This window comes from Echinops telfairi, unplaced genomic scaffold (genome assembly GCF_000313985.2).
Source record: "Echinops telfairi isolate 266 unplaced genomic scaffold, ASM31398v2 ScPeMD7_5167;HRSCAF=5991, whole genome shotgun sequence".
Lineage (NCBI taxonomy): Eukaryota > Metazoa > Chordata > Mammalia > Afrosoricida > Tenrecidae > Echinops > Echinops telfairi.
In genome coordinates this window covers 3,294,363-3,313,572 of record NW_022109066.1, presented here as the reverse complement: position 1 = coordinate 3,313,572, position 19,210 = coordinate 3,294,363, and the positions used below count along the sequence as shown (strand labels likewise).

The following is a 19,210-nucleotide window of genomic DNA, read 5'->3' as shown; positions in this document are numbered from 1 at the left end:
CGCCCCCGCAGCGGGGCTTCCTCGTGGTGCGGGGCGACCCGCGCGAGCTGCGGCGCCCGGCGCGCGGGGATGCCAGCGGGCTGAGCCCGGCGGAGGAGCAGCAGCTCCGGAGGAGACGGAGCGCAGCCCAGCAGCCGGAGCTCCTCAAGGTGTACGGCCAGGTGAGCGGCTTGGCCACGCGCCTTCCCTCGCAGCCCGCGCTTCCTCCACCCCGCATCCATCCTTGGCAGGCGCCTCCCAGGTGCGTGCGGGCACCGCCGGGGACTTCCCGGCTTGCATTTGTTTTTTTCCACCCGCCGCCACCGGGGCACGGCCGTCAGCCCTTGAGTTACATTACTCTTACCTTCCTGGCGATGGTGGCGAACGGATGCCAGGTAGCTCGGAGCGCAGTGCCTGCTTCCCCAGGGTGGGCGCAGACCCGCGGAGTCCCCGACAGGTACGGGGAGGGGTCGGCTTCGGGGCCGATCTGGAAGAAAACAGCTCCCTGTAGTGTGGCTTCCGTTGGCAGTGGAGCGAGCACCCTGCAGTTGCAGCACACTTACAGAGAACAACAAGAGGAGGGGGTCCCTGGTCACCGTTTCCAGCCACACGAAGTGGGCTAGCTCTAAAGGCGTGTCGTCGACTCTCCTGGCACACAGTGTGTGTGCCTCTATTTCTCCCCCTACCCCTTCAAGATTAGGACTTTATTCTGGACGAACACATCCCCCATAGCACTTGGAAATTTGATTGAGAAGACAACGAAGATTTGAGGGACACGATTATTTATTAAGAGGTTTATTTTCATCCAGGCCATGGGTTTCTTAACTCACAAGGAACATACATTTCACCTTTATGGTCAGACTTAGTGCATGGTATTGCAAACGGAATTTTATCTGTGACCATCAGGCTTAGCAAAATTAATGTGGCTGTTTTATTGGCCCTGGGCTTGGGATTGACTTGTGATGTAGGAAGAAAAACTAGTGGAGGAGGTAAATAAACATGCTCCTTTGCTAGCTTCAAGTGAATTCCCTTTTAAAGCCAAACTGGACGGTTGGACTGAGTTCTGTCCGCTTCTCCTTGGTTTTCCCGTAGGCATTTCTTCAGGAAATTCAGAGTCACATGTGAAAACCTGAAGCCAGGAAGGACCTTATAAGCCACCTGGTCCTCTTCTGTCATTTTGTTAATCTAGAGACTAATGCTTGCAAAGGAGACGTGATTGTCTCTGTGGTGACTGGCAGGGCTGCCTGCCTCTCCGTATTTGTCTGCAGTCTCTGTGACCTTTGGGTGAGCAAAGAGTCGCCCTGTTTCTCTATAGAGTTTCTGAAATATTTAAGGAAATGTTTTTGGTTAAAAGCAGGGGAGGGGTGGAGGCAGTGGGTGAGTGCATTTGTCTACATCCACCATCAGCCCCAGGTACGCACAGCAAGAGCATGCATGTAGGCAGGGGCTGCAGGTCTCTCTGGGACCCAAGGCCTTGTTCCCTTCTCCCCCAGATCCTCCTGTGGCCTCTCTAAAACTTCCTTTTTTGAATTGCTAAGAAAACAGGTTGGGCCTGGATCTCTGCAGAGACATCCTGATTCTGTCTTTCCAGTGAGCCCAGCACTGCTGGGGCCTGTACTCAACCTTCCAGGGACCGGGGATGTCAGGAGGGAGAAAGATGAGGATTTCTACTTTCCTGAAGTGTTATAATCTTGGGAACTCACTAGGGCAGTTCTACCCTGTGCTGTAGGGTCGCTATGAGTTGGGATCTAACTCGGTGGCAGTGAGGGTTGTTTTTTTTTTGAGTGTCTGTAGGTGGGAGACAGTCCTCCTGGGGCTCATCTCTCCCCTACCCCTCTAGTACTGTTGAAGGAAAAGGAAGTTGCTTCCTGGTCACAAAAGTATACACCAGGCGCCGTATCTTCTGTGGCTTTGCTTTATGAAAGCTTTTGGGGCTTGGGGGCAAGTTAGATATGAGCGCCGCTCTCTGGCAGTAACTTAAAAAACCTGGCCTTTTCATGTTTCAGAGCCAGCCGGCTTGAGTTCGGCCCAGTGGTAAAAGATGGAGAGCTAGCAGTGGAGCTCTTCATAAGGAATTCTATCCAAGGCTGATGCGATGGGGCTGCATTTTTCTTTTCTGTGGCTGCCCCGGTGGCCAGTGGGCTATGCATTGAGCTGCTAACCACAAGGTCAGCGGTTCAAATCCACCAGCTGCTTCAAGGAAACAAGATTAGGTTGTCTACTTCCATAAAGATTTACAGTCTTTATGGACAGTTTATGGATCTGTCCTCAGTTCTACTCTGCCCTATGAGTCAGGATGGACTCAGTGGCAGTGAGTATTTTTTGAGTGAGGCTTCCTGAACTTTTGTTCGATGTTGCCCGGACACTAATAAAAAGGGTGCTTGACTTGGCTACCTACGGGTTTGCTTAGACTTGCTGGTACTGGCTTTGCCATCCCACACTCTGTAACTACAGAAATCCTTGCTTTGAAGGGGCTTGGGGCACCCCTCTTGGATCTCCCATGAGCTCACTAGATGGAATGACTTTTAGCAAGGGTGCCTGCTTGCCCCTATTCACCCCCCACCCCCCCACACAACCTGCTTTGTACGCATTCTCTGCTGGTTATAAATAGCGCCCCCTTTGCTCACAAGACCATCAGGATGCAGGCTGGAAATTATGAGGACATTGTACATGTCGCCCTCAACCAAGCTCTTCTCCACATCCTTTCTCCCCCTTTCTCCCGGAAATCTAAACAATATTTCTTAAATCAATTGTGGTTCTGTAACGAGTTTAGGGTGCAGATGGGGGATAGGAAATAAGATTTCATCTGTACTTTCAGAATTTTAGGAGGAGGCAAAGCAGGCATGTAAATGTCCTGGAGCCTAGACCAATCTACCAGTCTCACCTCTGCTGACCTCAAGGTCAGCAGTTGGAAACCATCAGTCACTCCCTCCAGGGGAAAAAGACCAGGCTTTTTACTTGAGTTTCTGTATGATGTAGGAGGCTCCATGGTAGCATAGTTAAGTTACATGTTGGGCTGCTAACAAGAAGGGGGGCAGTTCAAACCCACTAGTTTCACACAGGCAGAAAGACGAGGCTTTCCTATCCCATAAAGATTTAAAGTCTTGGAAGCATAAAGGAGGTAGTTCTACTCTGCCCTATAGGGCTCCCTTAAGTCAGAGTCGTCTTTTGGGTATGATCGTGGAGGGCTTGGGGAGGTGGGATGATGAGGTAGACACCAGTCCTTTGCAGCATCTTGCCTTTCACAGGTTAAGTGAGGTCAAGAGGATGCCTAAGCAGCAAATACGTTGGTGGGAAGCCGACGTGTCTGATCAGAGAAGCCCTAGAAATGACTTGCAGGCCAGGACGGGGCGAGGGGAAGGCTTTTATAGGGAGATCTCTGCGTCTGAGAGAAGATGCCCTGTCCTGTGTTGGTTCTTTTTCCTGCTTTGTTACCTTAAAGAGTAAAATGCTATCCAAGTGTTCATAAAGTTTTCATTGGTTGATTAAGAAAAAAAAGTTTTATTGTGAATTAGGCAGGGGTTTATATTTCTAATCATCAACTTTGTATTCAACTACTTAAATTACTTATCAAACCTCCCAATAGCTTGCCCTGCCGACCCCCCTTCCTTTGATTTTTCTTCTCTCGTGGAATACTGTCTTCTCCTTTGCAGGTGAACACCTGTCTACCCTCTAGTTCAGGAGAAAGATGGGCTTTCTACTCCCATAAAAAGTTAGTCTCAAAAAAAAAAAAAGTTAGAGTCTCGAAAACCCACAGGGACAGTTCTACCCTGTCCCACAGGGTCGCTGAGTCGGCATTGACTCGATGGCAGTGGGCTTATCTAGTTACCCTCTAGCTTGTTGCCTCACATCCCTTTCCCTTAACCACCAGCGTTTGCTTTTTTGAAATGAAAAAACCTTTGTCTCGTTTTCCCCCATTCTAACAGCGATCTCATACAATGTTTGACTTTTGTGAAGTTGTGACCAACTTCACTCAGCATGATCTTGTCCAAGCCTGTGCACGCCATAGGGCGCTTCACAGCTTCATCATTGCTTAGCGATGCCCAGGGCTCTGCGTGTCTGGACCAAAGTTTATCCGTCCCTCCACCGTGGCCGCGTAGGCTGGTTCCATCGTCTGGTCTTAGGAAGAGTGCAGCTGTGATCGTGTGTGCACGTATGTCTGTTGGGGCTTTGGCTCTTTCTTCTTTACGGTATATGGTAGTTCCAGAATGTTACATCAGCCTGAAGACATGTAAAAGTGTAGGGGCGGTGTCCAAGCTGTCCATCAGATCACAGACCGATGGTGCTTCCTTGTGGGCTTGGCCTTCTCATAAGGAGGGCTGGGAGAGGACGCCCCTGCCTTGACTTTCCTGCTTGCTGGACACCCTGAGAGCTGCTGGAGCCCCGTGCTGTTTCCACTGACCTGCCATTCATGTAACTTTGCATGAGCGGCCGGTGATCTTCCTGTGTCCTGCAGCAGGGTGTGAGGTAGCCTGAGCCTGAAGCGGGACTTAGGAACTCGAGTTGGACTGGGCTGGCATCCTTTCTTGATATATAATTACGCCTTGATTTATAGCTCCTGCTTACACTTATAATAAGTGTCACTGTATTTGATTTCCCAGTCAATCGGCCTAACACAGAGTGGATACCAAGCAGAGGGATTGCCGGGCTGCGTGGAATTTCCAGTCTCAGTTGTTAGAGGCAGCGCCATATTGCTTTCTCCGGCGGTTGCACATTTTCACAGTCCCCATTGGCTGATTTTTGCACGTGGATCACTAGGGCTTGGGTCACTAGAAAGTCCTCCCTCACCTGGAGGCTCCCCTGAAACTAGTTCAGTGCTATTACCACACAAGAGCGCCTCCACGGACAGCTGGGAGGTCCATGAAGCGTTTTGGCAGGGAATTGAGCCCAGCTCGTCCACAGGCATGGTGTGGCGTCTACCACCCTCGCGCGACATCAACTAGATGTGGTTACTTTGATCACATTGATCCTCAGATTCTCTAATATGATTTGTTTTTTGGCCAGGTTAATTTAGAGGCATGTTTGTAATTATAATTAAGTAGGGTAATGAAAGTAACCGGTCTTGAATATTAAGACTTTCCGCCCAAGTTCAAAGTGGTGAAGTTGATTGTCTTCTCAAAAAGTCCGCAAAAGGCGGATTGGAATCCACGCTATATGGCGGATGGGATTTCTTCCTGATTTCACATCAGGCCCACACCTCTGGCCATTGCACTTACACTTGCTTTTCCCTCTATTTAAAACGGTCTTCCCATGCTCTTGGCCTTGCCTGGAAAACCTGTTCTGTTTCTCAAAACCCGGAGCCAAAGTTGTCTCCTTGTAATGCCCAGACTTGGTGGGGAAGGGTTCTGTAGAGCCTGGTCGCAGCCCTCGCTGCCCTGTGGTATAGTTACTTCTGCAAGCACCTCACTCACTCTTTGCTCCTTCAGGGCATGCATCTAGCGTTTCTCCTCTGTTTCCCTGGTACGCGTGGTAGGCCCTTAATGAGTATCTGTGGCCTGGCTGCACACCTGGAAGCAGAGAGGCCTGCAGGGTAGGGAGGAGATTGGAGTTATATAAAAGGCCTTTATAACAAGGACCCTGGTGAACCCACAACTAGGTAGTGAAAATTAATTGGCTTGGTGGTGAGGATGCAAAGGGATTGTTAGTGGGTGGTAATTTTGTGTTCTCCTGGAAGTTAGACTAACTTCTGTTGTAAAGAATCTTCCCATTTAGGATGAACACACTGACTTGTGCTAATGTATTGTTTTTGGAAAAATCCTTAGGAATGAAGCACAAAGCCTAACGGGATTTGCAGGCTTGTTTTCCTTCTAACAACCTTTCTCTCCATTATTCCTGCGTTTTTGAGGCCAGGGAGTTCAGTTGCTTGAGTTGAGCCTGCGAATAGAAATGTTATTGCACACGGCACTGAGACAAAGGAGCTCCTTTGGGGTAGACTACTGCTGAGCTTTAGATATCTCTTACGTAGATTCTTGCACGATACACGTGCTTGGGAAAGAATTAACTGATTGATGCTGTAGTTAGGACGTATGGTCTGTGTCATTCCAAAAGATGAGAAGGCAAAACAAAGCATTGTCTCTTTCATGTGCTGTGTGTAGGCGAAGAGTGGCTGGGAGTGCTGACTTGGCTTCAGAAGGGAATTGACCTTGAACAACTCTGCCTGGTCCCACCTGGCCTCTCTTCTTGTTGGGTACAGTTCCATGCATCCTCACTGACCGCCGTTTAGTTCGTTAGTAGCTTGCTTGCTCCGTTGGGTGAGACTGGAGGTTTGCAGAGGTGGAAGGAATAAGAAGAAAGGAGACAGAGGACCAAGGAAATGGAGAATTAAGAGGATGAAATGAAAAGCGAGGGCCGAACGGCCCCCTGTGGGTTTCTGAGACTGTTATTCTTTATTAAAGTAGAAAGCTTTGTCTTTCTCCCTTGGAGCAGCTGGTGATTTTTAACTGTTGACCTCCGGTTTAGCAGCCCAACACATAGCCCACTGTGCCACCGGGACTCCTAGGACTGTGAATTGTCATATATAAAGTGACTGGTACTAAGGCCAGGTGAAAGACTATGCATTCTCATTTCATTTCGAGTGCTACTGAGGGCCTGGAGCGCACCCTCAGAGCTTGGAAGGATGCTGCAGCCTAGTTACCTGAAGAGCCGGACCTCTTGATATCAGAATGTAGGGCGTGTGGATCTCGGTTTTACTTGTATTCTTCTCAAGAATGCTCCTCTCCATAGGCTGTAAACTTAAATTAGTCATGTGCTCAATACATGGCTTTGACACCCACTATCCAGGAGACAGCACCCAAGAACAGCTAACATCCCTAAGCAAAAGGTGCATGTGTGGGGCATCTTTCACTGTCAGCTGTGGTCTCTTCCTCTTTAGAGGTGACCCCATCTTTGTGTTGTCATTGGTCAATCCTGGGACAGAGACAGATGAAGCCAGCCTTTTAGTGTCCACTGTAATGGGGGGATTGCATTCTAACAAGCTGGAGAGGATATAATCCCCAAAGTAATGCATTCACCTCTGCTATGCCTTTTTTAAGTGTCATTTTACCTTCCTAATTAAATTTTGCTTAGGCCAGTATTAAAATGAGGTGGCATTCTTTGAGCGGAAGCCAGGGGATCTAGGAGGAGGCTAGCATTAATGGCCTTGGGGAAAGCCTGTTTGGGGCTGAGAAATTTTAACAGAATACTTCACTGACAGATAATTGAGAGCTGATTACCGGAAAACATATGAGGGGGCTTCAAAAAGTTAGAGGACAAATAGAATGGAAAGATAATGGGATGTTTCCACCACCTTTTTGAAGCCCCCTCATGTTACACTTCCCTCTATTGCGTTACGGTTAGTTGTGCTGAGAAGTCAAGGAGACCTTTTTGACTTGAGTGTTTGGGGAGTAGCATTTCTCCAGAGGGGTTCCTGGGTGGTGCCAATGGTTAATGCGTTCAGCATCTGAAGGGGAGGTTGGAGGTTTGAGTCCACTTAGAGGTACCTTGGAAGAAAGGCCTGGCGATCTTCAGAAAAATCAGCCATTGAAAACCTTATGGAGCTCAGTTCTGTTGGGACACACGGGGGTTTTCCTGAGTTGGAACAGATTTAACGGCATCTCGCAGAAGAAAGTTTCTCGAGAAGTGGTTTGAGATGCAGGAGTGTGAGCGAGGGTCCCTGTGCATCCTCAAGGTGCGCCAGAATTCACTGGCAGATGCATAGCCAGTCTAGCCACGTAGACGCGGAAATCAATTCCCCTCAGTTTAGAATGAGCCGCAGTTAATTTCGACCTAATTTATTGGCTTATCGACCTATAAACCTTGGGCCTTCAAGGAGGTGGCAGGGTCCCCCTTCTACTATCGAAGTGGCTGATGATGCAGAAACTAGTGCAGGCACAGGAACCCATGAGGGGGTGCTGGTCAGGCCGACAGGGCCAGGTCCTGGGCTGCTTCTTCAGTTAGCATGAGATTCCACTGCTCCAGAGCTTCAGAGGTTTATGGTCCTTGTGAGGCATGCTCTGTGCATTTGGGGGTAGCTGTCGTAAAAATAAGACTTCGTGACCTTCAGTGACCACATATATGGTGGCTGCATATACATGGAGCAGAATTGTTCCGAAGTCTTTTTAAGGTTGTGAGCCTTCCGGCTCGGATTACCAGTCTGTCGTCTGAGACCCTCCTGCCTTTCAGCTACCAGGTGAGTGCTTGAGTCATTAGGAAATCCTGTTATTCAGTGGGAAGTTGTTGAGTTTGAATGGTGTATTAGTCTGGGTGCTTTGAAGAAACAAATTCACAGAAAATCATATGTATAAGAGGGAGTTTTATATAAAGGGTAAGTGCACATCAAGAAAACATCCCAACCCAGTGCTGCCCAAACCCACAAGTCCAACATTAACCCATATGTCTGACACCAATCCACAAAGTCCTCCTCCATCTCACAAAACACACACAATGACGCCGACTGCAGGAGGAAAGCCGAATCAGTGAACGTGTAAGCATCTCAGCGCTGGCAGGGGTCTCCATATGGCTGCTCCATCACCCATCGGGGTAGGTCCATGTGGCTTCTCCTCGGGGATGTCTTGCAGGAAGTGAGCCTTGTCAGTTTAGCAGGGAACTGGCCAAGGCAGCTGCACCCTGGTCTAACCATCACAAAGCAAAAAACCCGAGAACTTGAAAGGTGAGGCTCGGTGAGGCTCGCCCGAGCCTTTTATCTCTCTACCCTTCAGTTAACCCCATATGTGTTTATCGGCCAGGTTGGCACAATAAACTAACGACCTCAAATGGTAACACCCATGCCTGCATCACTGCTCTAACCATGTGCTGGAAATTGTTATCTTCCTGGCCCCATGGGTTCTCTAACACCAAGCTGTGCAATAGAACGTTCTGTGATGGTGGAGTGCTGTCCCTCCTGTATTAGAGCCACTTTGTGGCCATTCAGCACATAGTGTTTTCTTTGATTTACGGTAATGAATTTACATTCAAGTGTCACATTCAAGTCCTCACAGGCTGTGGGAGGCCTCCTTTACCCAGTGGTGTCAGACAGACCTCTTGCTCACCAGCGGAGAAGCTGTACTTGTAGGCTTGTTTGTTTCCATCGCACAGAGACAGGAGACAGGGAAACCCAGAGCTGTGGGTGGTCCGTGAAAGCCTGGCCTCTGGTGGCTCCTGACTGCCGGAGGCAGCCGCCTTGCTTTGCTAGATAAGACTGCATCGGGAAACAAGAGCGGTGAGTGCTCATTTTCAGGAGCATCTGAGGTGGTGAAGGCTGCCTGGCCCTTGGTGCGCTCACTCCCTTCTGACAGCCGGGGCACAAACAGCACGCTTGTGTCTGGGTTCTGCGGAGGTGGTGCGCACATCCTTTGCCTTCTGTTTGGCCAGAAGAGCTGTGAACGGTGCTCTCACTGTGGGGCCATGTCCCCACCCCTGCCCTCTGCTTCCTGTGCTCTTGTTGACTTACCCACCGGAGATGGGTCTGTCTTTCATCCTTCCTGCCCTTCAGGCGGGTCTGGAGACGCGAAGCACAGGCGTGTGGTGTTCATTGCCTAGCTGCCATCCTGAGCCGGCCAGTCGCCCGCCCGCTCTTTAACGTAGCATGCCATTGAGGTTGCTGCCGCTGCAGCCTTTTGGCTTGGAAACTGGGGACCTTCACAATGATTTATCTCCAGCCCCCTGAACTAGATTAAAACCACAGCAGTGGATTCTCAGAAAGGCAGCCTGATGTGATTATATGCCAAATGTGAGTGGCAGACAAGGGCAATAAAAGATGCATGTCTGTCAAATGCGTCTTATGCTACGTAGGGGCCGATGTGCTGTTGACTTCTTTTTTAAAAAATTAACAAGGAAACTGATCATTGCTTCTGTTACTTAGAGAAGAGACGAGTCGGTGGAGTAGAAAACCTAATCCCGCAAATAACTGTGGATTGAAAGAGGACTGTACGGTGAAGCCAGAATGGGTTTTGACCAGTGAGCAGGCCCAGCACTGGGATTTAAGATACTGTGTGTGTTGAGTGGAGTGAGCCGAGATCCTATTGAGCTGAGAAAAAGTGTCATGATGAAGATTTTAGCTCCTAGAAAACTTCTGTGGCCCTAGGTGGATGGAGCAAATGGTGAACACTCTCAACTACTGGCCCCAAATTGGAGGTTCAAGTCTACGCAGAGGTACCTCAGCAGAAAGGCTTGACTAACTCTATAGAGACGATAACTGAATTAACGATCCCTTGAGTGTAGGGCCAGGGAGGTTGGGGGGAAATGAGGAGCTTCTAACCATGAATACGAGATAGAAATAAAATGTTCCTTAAATGGTTTCTGGTGATGATTGTACAATACTTCTTGATGTGATTGATCCATTTAATTATATGTGAATTATATGCCAATAAAACGGGGGGTGGTGGGGAGAAAGAAAGGCTTGGCCATCTAATTTCCCAAACCCAGAATTGAAAAACCGGTGGCGTCCAGTTCCACTTTGATGTCCACAGGGCCTCCAGGGTTTGGGATGGACTCTGGCAATGAGGTAGTGGCCGGTGCCCTGCTGATCTGGCTGAACTTGTCCAGCCTGGGTTAAAAGCAGTCTCAGGAGAAAGGCTAGATCAGGGACAGCCTCCAGGGATGGAGACATCAAGTGGGTGCTACCTTCTTAGAGATCAGAAGTTTTGCCTGAGGTCCAGATAGTAAAGAATCCTGTTTGTGTATTAGCTCCAGGGAGGCATGGGAGACTGGGGTGTGCCTGGGGGCTCCTGGGGGGATTGGGTGGTCCTAGTCCAGCTGGAATGAGGAACGTGCTGATTGTGTGGGGGTGGGGTGGGGTGGGGACAGAGTGCAGGTGAGCAGAGTGACCTGCAAAACGGGGAGGGGTTGGAGGAGGCGTGAATATTTTGAACGTGTGCTCAATTATTTGAGTACCATGAGACTGTATTGATGACTCATCTCGTCTGTGTATATTTTGTTCCCTGACATTTTCTCTGCATCGTAAAAAAAAAAAAAAAGGGAAAACCCCAGTAAATTGTGCTCCTTGTTTGATGACTTTGGCAACCAAGATCTTGAATGTTTAGAGGAGAAAAAATCAGAAATGATGTGCAAGGTTGAGTAGAGGCAAAAGAGTGAAGTAGGGAGTCGGGTTAGCGGAGGGTGCTGGTGCGCCTTCTGCTTGGTCCGGGTCGCTCAGAGCGTCTCCTATCCCTGAGAAATGTGCCCAGCTATAGGGTCTGATGCGCTCCACCCATCACACTAGCCTTATTTACAGCTTCTCCCACCGTGTGGTACAGGAGCCACGATCACATTTTGAAGCCTTTATTTCCGGGATCTAGTGTTCCTTTGGGTGAAGAAAGCTGGCAAACAGTGGATCCTGGGGGCTTAGGGTTGAGTTTCCCTCAGGTCCCTGTGCTTGGCTGTGGTGTAAGGCTCACATACATAGGCTCATTCATTGTCTAGCTATGCCATTCCTCACAGTTCCAACCTGGTAATGCCGGAGGAGGTGTGTACATGGAACCATCTAGTTGAGCTGGCTTGTTTTGGCAAAGAGCCATCTGGTAATACTGAAAGATCATGCTTTAGGATTTTGATGCATATGAAATATGTGTACGTACAACAATCTCATTTGACTCGTACCACAGTTCTAAGATTGAGAAGCTAAGATTGATTACTCACATCTTCTAGATTAAACTTTGTGGCTCAGAAAGGTGAAGTGACTGACCCCACACTGTGGGGATGGTGTTAAATACCTGTGGTCAGCCCTTGAGTCTTGGGGAGCAACACTGTCCAACCCACACTTGCTACCCTCGTGATGGGTTTGAGATAGAACTGCTGTGACTCCGGGTTTTACTGGCTGGTTTTTTGGAAATACATCGCCAGGCCTTTCCTCCTAATCCGTTTTATTCAGAAAGCTCTGCAGAAACTGGACCCATAGTCTCCGTTGACTCTCTGATGGGTGGTGGCGGCACACGAGGTGCAGCGCAGGTCGACTGTGTGGAAGATGAGCCATTTCCAGTGAGTAAATGGTAGGGCTCAGGATTCCAACCCCACCCTTGTGACTCCTCTCAGGTTCTTTTTCCACACCGGCCTTTCATCAAGTCTTGCTGTCAGACGGGGCCCCCCTCCTTTTAGCTGAACAACTCTTCTTTCCCCGTGACTCCACTGCGCAGAAAAACGCCATCGAGAGCGCGTATAATTCTACCCTTTCACTGGCTCTTAACATTCTGGTCCCCAGGGTGGCCTTTGAGCTTTCTCATGTGACAGGCTCCTTCCCCTTCCTGGCCTGGCTCCGCTCTCTGCCCTGGCTCTGCGCCTCTCTCTGCGCCCAGCTCCCGCCCTCTGTCCTAGAGCTCCTTCCTCCGCACCCTCTGCTGTCCTCGCTGGGCCTTGTCTTCAGTGAGACTACGCGCTCTCCCACAGGAGCGTGTGTGTGTCCTGTCACACAGCTTTAATAACTTGCGGGATTCGGTGTCTCATGTTGAATTGCTTCTTCTGCTAAGGTATGAGCCAAGGTTTTGGGGCCTAGCTCAGCCTGCGGTTTTCCTCACACCTGTTTTAGCGCCTGCAATAGAACACAAAAATCAAACACCCGCAAACTCACTTCCATCCGGTTGATGCCGCTCACAGCAACCCTGCAGGACCGGGTTGGACTGCGCCTGTGAGTTTCCAAGACTGTCCTTTGTTATGGGAGTAGAAAGCCCGTCTTTTCCCTGCGATATAGTAAGTGCTCAGTGAATGTTTATTTACTGGGCCAGGAGAGTCAGGGAAAGTGGGTGGTTCAGGACTGGGGCTGAAGGGCTCTTAGAGACAGCTTAGGGCCCTCATTTCACTTGTTAGGCGCTATTGAGTTAGCGCTGACTCATCCATGCCCTGAGCATGCCTGCCTGCCCGGCCTGCTTCAGCCTCACAATTGTTATGTTTGAGCCCACTGGTGGCGCCACCCACGTCAGCTCATTTCCTTGAGGGGGCTTCCTCTTCTTTGCTTCAGGGCTTTTCCCACTCTCGACCCCCCTTTTCCCTGATATTTTTGCAACATAGGCCAATGCTGCCAGAAATACCCCAGACTCCTTACCTGTTAGGATTTGAATTCTTGATCCTTAGGTGTTCAGACACCTTGTACTGTTGCTAGATTTTCTCACAACCTCCGTATTCACTTATGGTTTGAAGTCACAGCCCACAGTTTTTAAGGTGCTTCCATCTACTGTGTGAACCGTGAGGGGCTCCAGAGACTGTCTGTCCTGGTTGCATGTCCACACTGTGAGACGTAGCCTGCCATCCTCGATTCTAGCGCCCATCCTGGTTCTCAGGAGCATTTCCACAACAGATTTACTTGGTCTTCTGTCAGTCTGTGGTAAATTTAATATTCTTTTGCTAACACATTAATTCTAATGTATCAGTGATTTTCTTCATTGTTCTTCATTGTTCTTCCCCTGTGTGCACATGAGGTGACTGGAAAACACAATGGTTTGGGTCAAGTGCACCCTTGGCCTCAAAATAGCATCTTTTTTTTTTTTTAACCCTTTAAAGAAGCCTTGCGTAACATGTTTGCCCTTGCAATATGCCATGTGCTTTCTTGACTGCTGCCTCTCTGGGTGTAGATTGTGGACCCACGTAAAAAGATGTCCTTGACAACATCAGCCTTTTCTTTATGTATCATGGTGTTTATTGTTTCAGTTGTGAGGATTTTTGTTTTCTTATGTCGAGGAACAATTCATATTGAAGGCTGTAGTCTTTGATCTTCACGAGAAAGTGCTTCAAGCCCTCTTCGTATCAGCAAGGTAAGTTATCATCTGCATACTGACGTTGATAATGAACCTTCTTCCAGGCTTGTTGCCACTTCTTCTTTGAATCGCCCAGTTGCTCAGGTCATTTGCTGAGCATGCAGATTGAAGAAGTGCGGTGAGAGGATAGAGCTCTGGTTCCCGCTGTGGTGTTAGATCCTTTTATGACAACTATACACTCACTTCCTGGTACGGGGTGGAGCCCGCTGTGTCAACCAGTTCTCAACCTGATGCTGTCTCCTTGGGGGCAGGGCCTTCTTATGAGGAGGACCCTGGGAACTGCGCTCTCTCTCTCTCTTACTGACTGAGCGCTGCTGGAGCCCTGCCGTACTTCTACCGACCTTGGATCCACACAGCTCTGCGCTCAGTGGACGGTGTCTTTCCTGTAGCTAAGGGACTTATGGGCTTAAGTTGGACTAGGCTGGGATACGTTCTTGATATATAATTACCTCTTTATATAAAGCTCTTTCTTATACATATAAGCATCACTAGATTTTTTTTTTTAAAATCATTTTATTGGGGGCTTGTACAACTCTGATCACAGTCCATACATACCACTGGATTTATTTCTCTAGTCAATCCTGCCTAATGCAACGCCTTCCCTGATTGTAAGCCACACAGTACAGTATCCATTATTCTGTTTGAACAACTGCTTCGTGGTCATGTACGAATTCTCATGAGCACAACTGAATGCTGCGGAATGTCTGTGTTATCTTTATCATGCTGTGATCCACACAGTTGAATCTATTTGCATAGCCAGTGAAACACAGGTGAACATCTTTTGGGTAGTCTTCGCTTTCACCATGATCTATCTCTTATCGGCAATGATAGCCTTCATTACAGCCTCTTCTCACTTTCCCCACTGAACTAGCAGATAACCCACTGCCCCCACTCTCGCGTCTAGAGACCTGTAGGGCAGAGTAGAGCTGCTCCTTGGGGATTCCAGGATGGTAAATCTTTTGGGGAGCAGACAGCCTCATCTTTCTTCCATGGAGTGGCTGGTTTGAACCACATGGAATTTGACCATGTAAATAGCAGCCCAATACTTACCCCCCTTCTCCCCAGTGCTACCAGGGCTTCCTGTGGTAGTTATATAATCTGTTGTCAATTTGAGAAGATTAAGGGTGAAGGGGTGGAGTCTAACCTGTCAATCAGGTCACAGCCATTGAGGCCTCTGTGTGGGCATGGCCTTCTCCTGAGAATTCTGGGAACTCCTGGATTCCTGCTTGTAGGCTGGAGACACTCTCTCTCTTGGCTCACTTCCTGGGAGACATTCCTGTTGACAAGACACATGGAACTAAGCTGCTAGTGTGCTGAGCTGGAGGAGCCATGTGGAGACCCCTGCCAGTGCTGACATGCTTCCACCATCACTGGATCCACAAGACTTCCCACCCACTGGCCTGTGGTCTTCTTGCGTTCAACGTCATTGCATGTGTTTCGTGAGTCTGAAGAGGACTTTATAGATTGGAATCAGACTTATGGGCTAATATCGGACTTATGGACTTGATCTGGACTATGCTGGGACGTTTTCTTAATGTACAATTACTCTTTATATAAAGCTCTTTCTTATACATAGGAGTGTTTATGAATTTCTCTAGTCTACCTGGACTAACACGGGTAGTTATTTTCACAACAAAGAGTTTTCACAGGTTCCTTTGAAGACTGCAAAACAGACTATTTGCCAAATGGCAAAGTGTGTGGACAAGGAACCGGCGGACCAGTTCTTTCCGTCAAAGGTCAATCAGAAAAGAAGCTAAGTCTCTGTGAATTGATATTGTAAACCCAAACCAAAAAAAGCCAAATTCATTGCCATCATGCGGATTTCGATTTACAGTGGCCCTATTGGAAAAGGTAGAACTGCCCCTGTGGGTTTCCAAGACTATAACTGTTTACAGAAATAGAAAGTCTCTTCTTTCTCCCAAGGAGTGGCTAGTGGATTTGAACTGCAGACCTTGTGGATTGCAGGCCAATGTGTAACTACTACACCACCAGGACTCCCTATTGTAATTACATCCTGGGAGGATGTTATTCTCACATGTGTGGTAAAGAGACAGGAAAAATGCATAATAGGGAGCTGTTGGCTTCAATGAAGGAGATTGTAGTGAAATGCTGAAGGTGTAGTCCAAGGTCATTATTGGAATTGAGGTTTCACCTTAGAGAAGTATGTTCTCTGTCCCTTCCCCGCCTGCAAGATGGGCAGCCTGCACTTCTCAGCATGGTGGTCCCAAGGCTGTGGGGGGGAGGCAACCTGCACAAACGCCTGTTTTGGAGGGGTGACCTGAGAGGACCTGGGCAGGAGCTCCTGCCCGGATGGTGGCTCTCCTCCTGAGGTGCTGAGCCCAGGGAGGCGGTACGGCTACTACATCCAGTGAGAACACAAAAGGGGCCCCGGGATGATTTGCACGCCTCGCCTTTGGGTCTGGCAAAAAGATAGTGTGAGAAAACCTTGTGATTCTTGGGCCATAAGAGTCTGTCTTGGTTTCCTTGGGCCCATGGTGTGGTTTAGAGATTTAGCCCTTAGCCCTTGCCTCCGTCCTCCTCACAACTGAGGGCAGGCATGCTCTAGCCTTCACTAGAATCTAAGAACTGCTTCTTCGTGTTTCACCGTGAGTGAAACAGAAAGGAAACAGCCGGCCTTCTTTGTCTTCCTTGAGCTGCGTTCTGGCAAGAAGCTGTGTGGGAGTAGTGAGGACTGCCAGCTGTGGGTGTCTAGGACATCCTGATCTTTAGATGTGACCGACTTGAAAAGGTAACAGCAGGAAAAATGAATGGAGACGATGTGTGGCCCGTTCCATGAGATCTCCCGCCCCTGCATGAGCCTCAGTGTCTGTATAGATGTTGGCGGTTTTATTGTAAATCTGTGTTCAGTTCTGACTTGCAGTACAGACTCCCCCGAGTCTGTCCTATAAAGTCCAAAGCAAGCCAGTTGCCGTTGAGTGGACTCGTGCGTGTGTGTGTGTGTGTGTGTGTGTGTGGTGTAAACTCTCCAGAGTTTTGAAAGTCTGACCTTTTGTAAGTAGAACACCAGACCTTCTTTGCAAGGGGCCTGTGGGTGGATTTGAACTATCAACTTTGAGGTAAGTAGCTGTGCAGTTAAAACCATCGTGCCACCCAAAGCCCACCCTATGTGCTATAATAGGCAAGAAATGCTTCAACCCCCTCAAATGGTGCCTGGCATAGCAAGCCTCAGTGTCTACTTATCGTTAAGTACAGACCCACCCCCTCTCCTATTTATGAGCATAAGGAGACAGGGCTTGGAGACTGGGCAGTGGACAATTCTTCCCTTCCCTCTGAATAATCAGGGCAGATCATTCAGCCTCTTTGGGCCACCGGGGCCTGTGGAGACTCAGAGACAGCACTCAGGCTGACTTGGACATGTTTCAGAGCCACCAAGGGGTGTGGGCAGGTGTAGGTGGTGGCGATCATTGTGAACGGCTTCCCAGGCTGTGCTGGGCCAGGAGGCTTGCACTGATGGGGAGGCTTTGCAGACGTTGTCCACAGTGCTGGACCGCTTGCTTTGGCCAGAGACCCAGTCCCCAGCCTTCCTCCTGTGAGTCGTCCTTGCTGCATATTCTGATTGCACGAAGGAGCTAGATGAGATGAAAGAAGCAATTCCTAAGAGGGGCTGAATCAGCACTGGAGAAATACACTGTTCTTTGTATAGCTTCCCCTACCTTAATTTATTGAGGTGAAATTCAGAGAACATAAGATGCTCATTTTAAAGTGTACAATTAAGTGGTATTGAGTATATTCACAGTTGCAAACTCACCACCTCTATATAGACTTCCATCACTTCAAAATCAACCCGTGGACCCTTAAGCAGCCACTCCCTCTTCACTTCTCCCTGATGACCCCCAGTCTACCTCTCCTTTCCACAAACGCGACAATTCCTGATCTTTCATACAAATCATAACCCACGTGGCCATGTGTGCCTGGTTTCTCTCCATTGCCATGTTTGCGTGGTTCATCCACTTCCTACCAGGGTCAGGAGGTCTTGGGGCTTCCCCAGCAACCCAAGGTACCTGAGGTGTCGGGGGCAATGGTAGGATTGCCCTCTCCTGCTACCTGGAGGACTGGATTCACTTCCCACCTCGTGTGGAGTCACCCTTGTCTGTCACCGGGGCTTGCGGGTTGCTATGATGTGGAACAGGTTTCAGGGGCTTCAGGGCTAGGATGGAGCGGGAAGAAAGGCCTGTCCTTCTGCTTCTAAGGAGACATTCAGACCGTGAGAACATCCTCAGCTGAAGTTGGGGTGGTGCAGGAACCGGGCGCCTTTACTTCTGCTGTGTGTCGTGTGGCCCAGAGCCAGGGAACCTGTGCGAGGTAATAATAAAACAGCAGACAACCCTCCTTCCTAAAACTGGAAGAGCGAGTCTCTCCTAGCCGCTGTTTGGTCTCACTCATGTCTTAGCGGGAGGCCCCTCTGTGGACAAGGTTTAGCATTTTCCAGAGAAGCCCCATTCAGGAAACCTGGAGGGTGTCTTTAAAAAATACCGATTCCTGGACGCCCGGCAGCAGGATTGGGAGTCAGTAGGTCTGGGGTGGACCGTCCCAGGTGATTCTGACAGGAAGCAGGCTTGGGAGCCTCTCTGCCAGGTGACCTTTGGGAGGCCCTTCTACTGTCCAGGACCACGTGACCATGAACCTTGAAGAGGCTGTGGCACATGCCGTTTCTCTTGCTTGGTTTTTGAGGGGAGGACCTCGGCCCCTCCCTGCCCTTTTATAACTCCAGTTAATCTTGTCTCCTTTATCCAGCTCAGCTTCTGTGCACTTCCTATGAGCAAAGGACAGCGGAGGGAGGGTTGTTCCCGCCCCAGGGCTGCCCTTATGCTGGCTGCACATCAAGGTTAAATTACTGGAAAAGCCACCCTCCCACCCTCCCTCTTCTCAGTTTGTGCCCATCACCCTCCACACGGCTCTTGGTGGAGCTGTCAAAGTGGACAGGAGTGGCCAAGGGGCCTGGCTGCAGCAGCAGCCCCTAGAGGGCTGGGGGCCAGCAAAGGCTCAGGGGGGAAGGCCAGAGGGAAGTCCCTGGGGCTGGGGGAGGAGACGAACATCTCACTGGAAACCCCTGGGACCTGCAGGCTGCTGCTGATTGTGGGGCTGCCTTGGGCCTCCGATTTCTTGGGCACATTCCGTGGAGACTTAGCTGCAACTCGTGCTTTGAGGACTCTTCCTTCTTGCCCTGGCGGCGGCGGTGGTGGTGCGGCCCAGGGGCTGGGGACTGATGGCCAGAGCCCCTTTCTCTGTGGTCACGCGCTGGCTGGGCTGCCGGCCTGCTCACTGGCCTGCATCCGCTGGGTGCTGGGACTCCTGTGGCTGGCTTTGGGCTTGTGCTTTGTGGAGGATGGGCACCTTGGCTGCTTCGGGATCGATGGTGAACCACCAGGTGGCTCTCCGGGGACCTTGTGACCAGGATGCGCTGAGTGGGAATCTGACCCACCTGAAAAGCTGGGCTGCTTGTGGTGGGGTGCCTGGGGACCATTTCTCAAGTAATTTTTTCCACTTTTCAC

General features: G+C 49.6%; 1 protein-coding gene across 1 annotated transcript in view; it reads left to right on the top strand.

The window, feature by feature from the left end:
- SORL1 (sortilin related receptor 1) overlaps nt 1–19,210 on the top strand; it is a 212,167-nt gene that overhangs the window by 747 nt on the left and 192,210 nt on the right. The window contains exon 2 of the mRNA XM_030886981.2: nt 12–161. Within this exon, the coding sequence (XP_030742841.1) occupies nt 12–161 (150 nt within the window). The remainder of the gene's footprint in view (nt 1–11; nt 162–19,210) is intronic.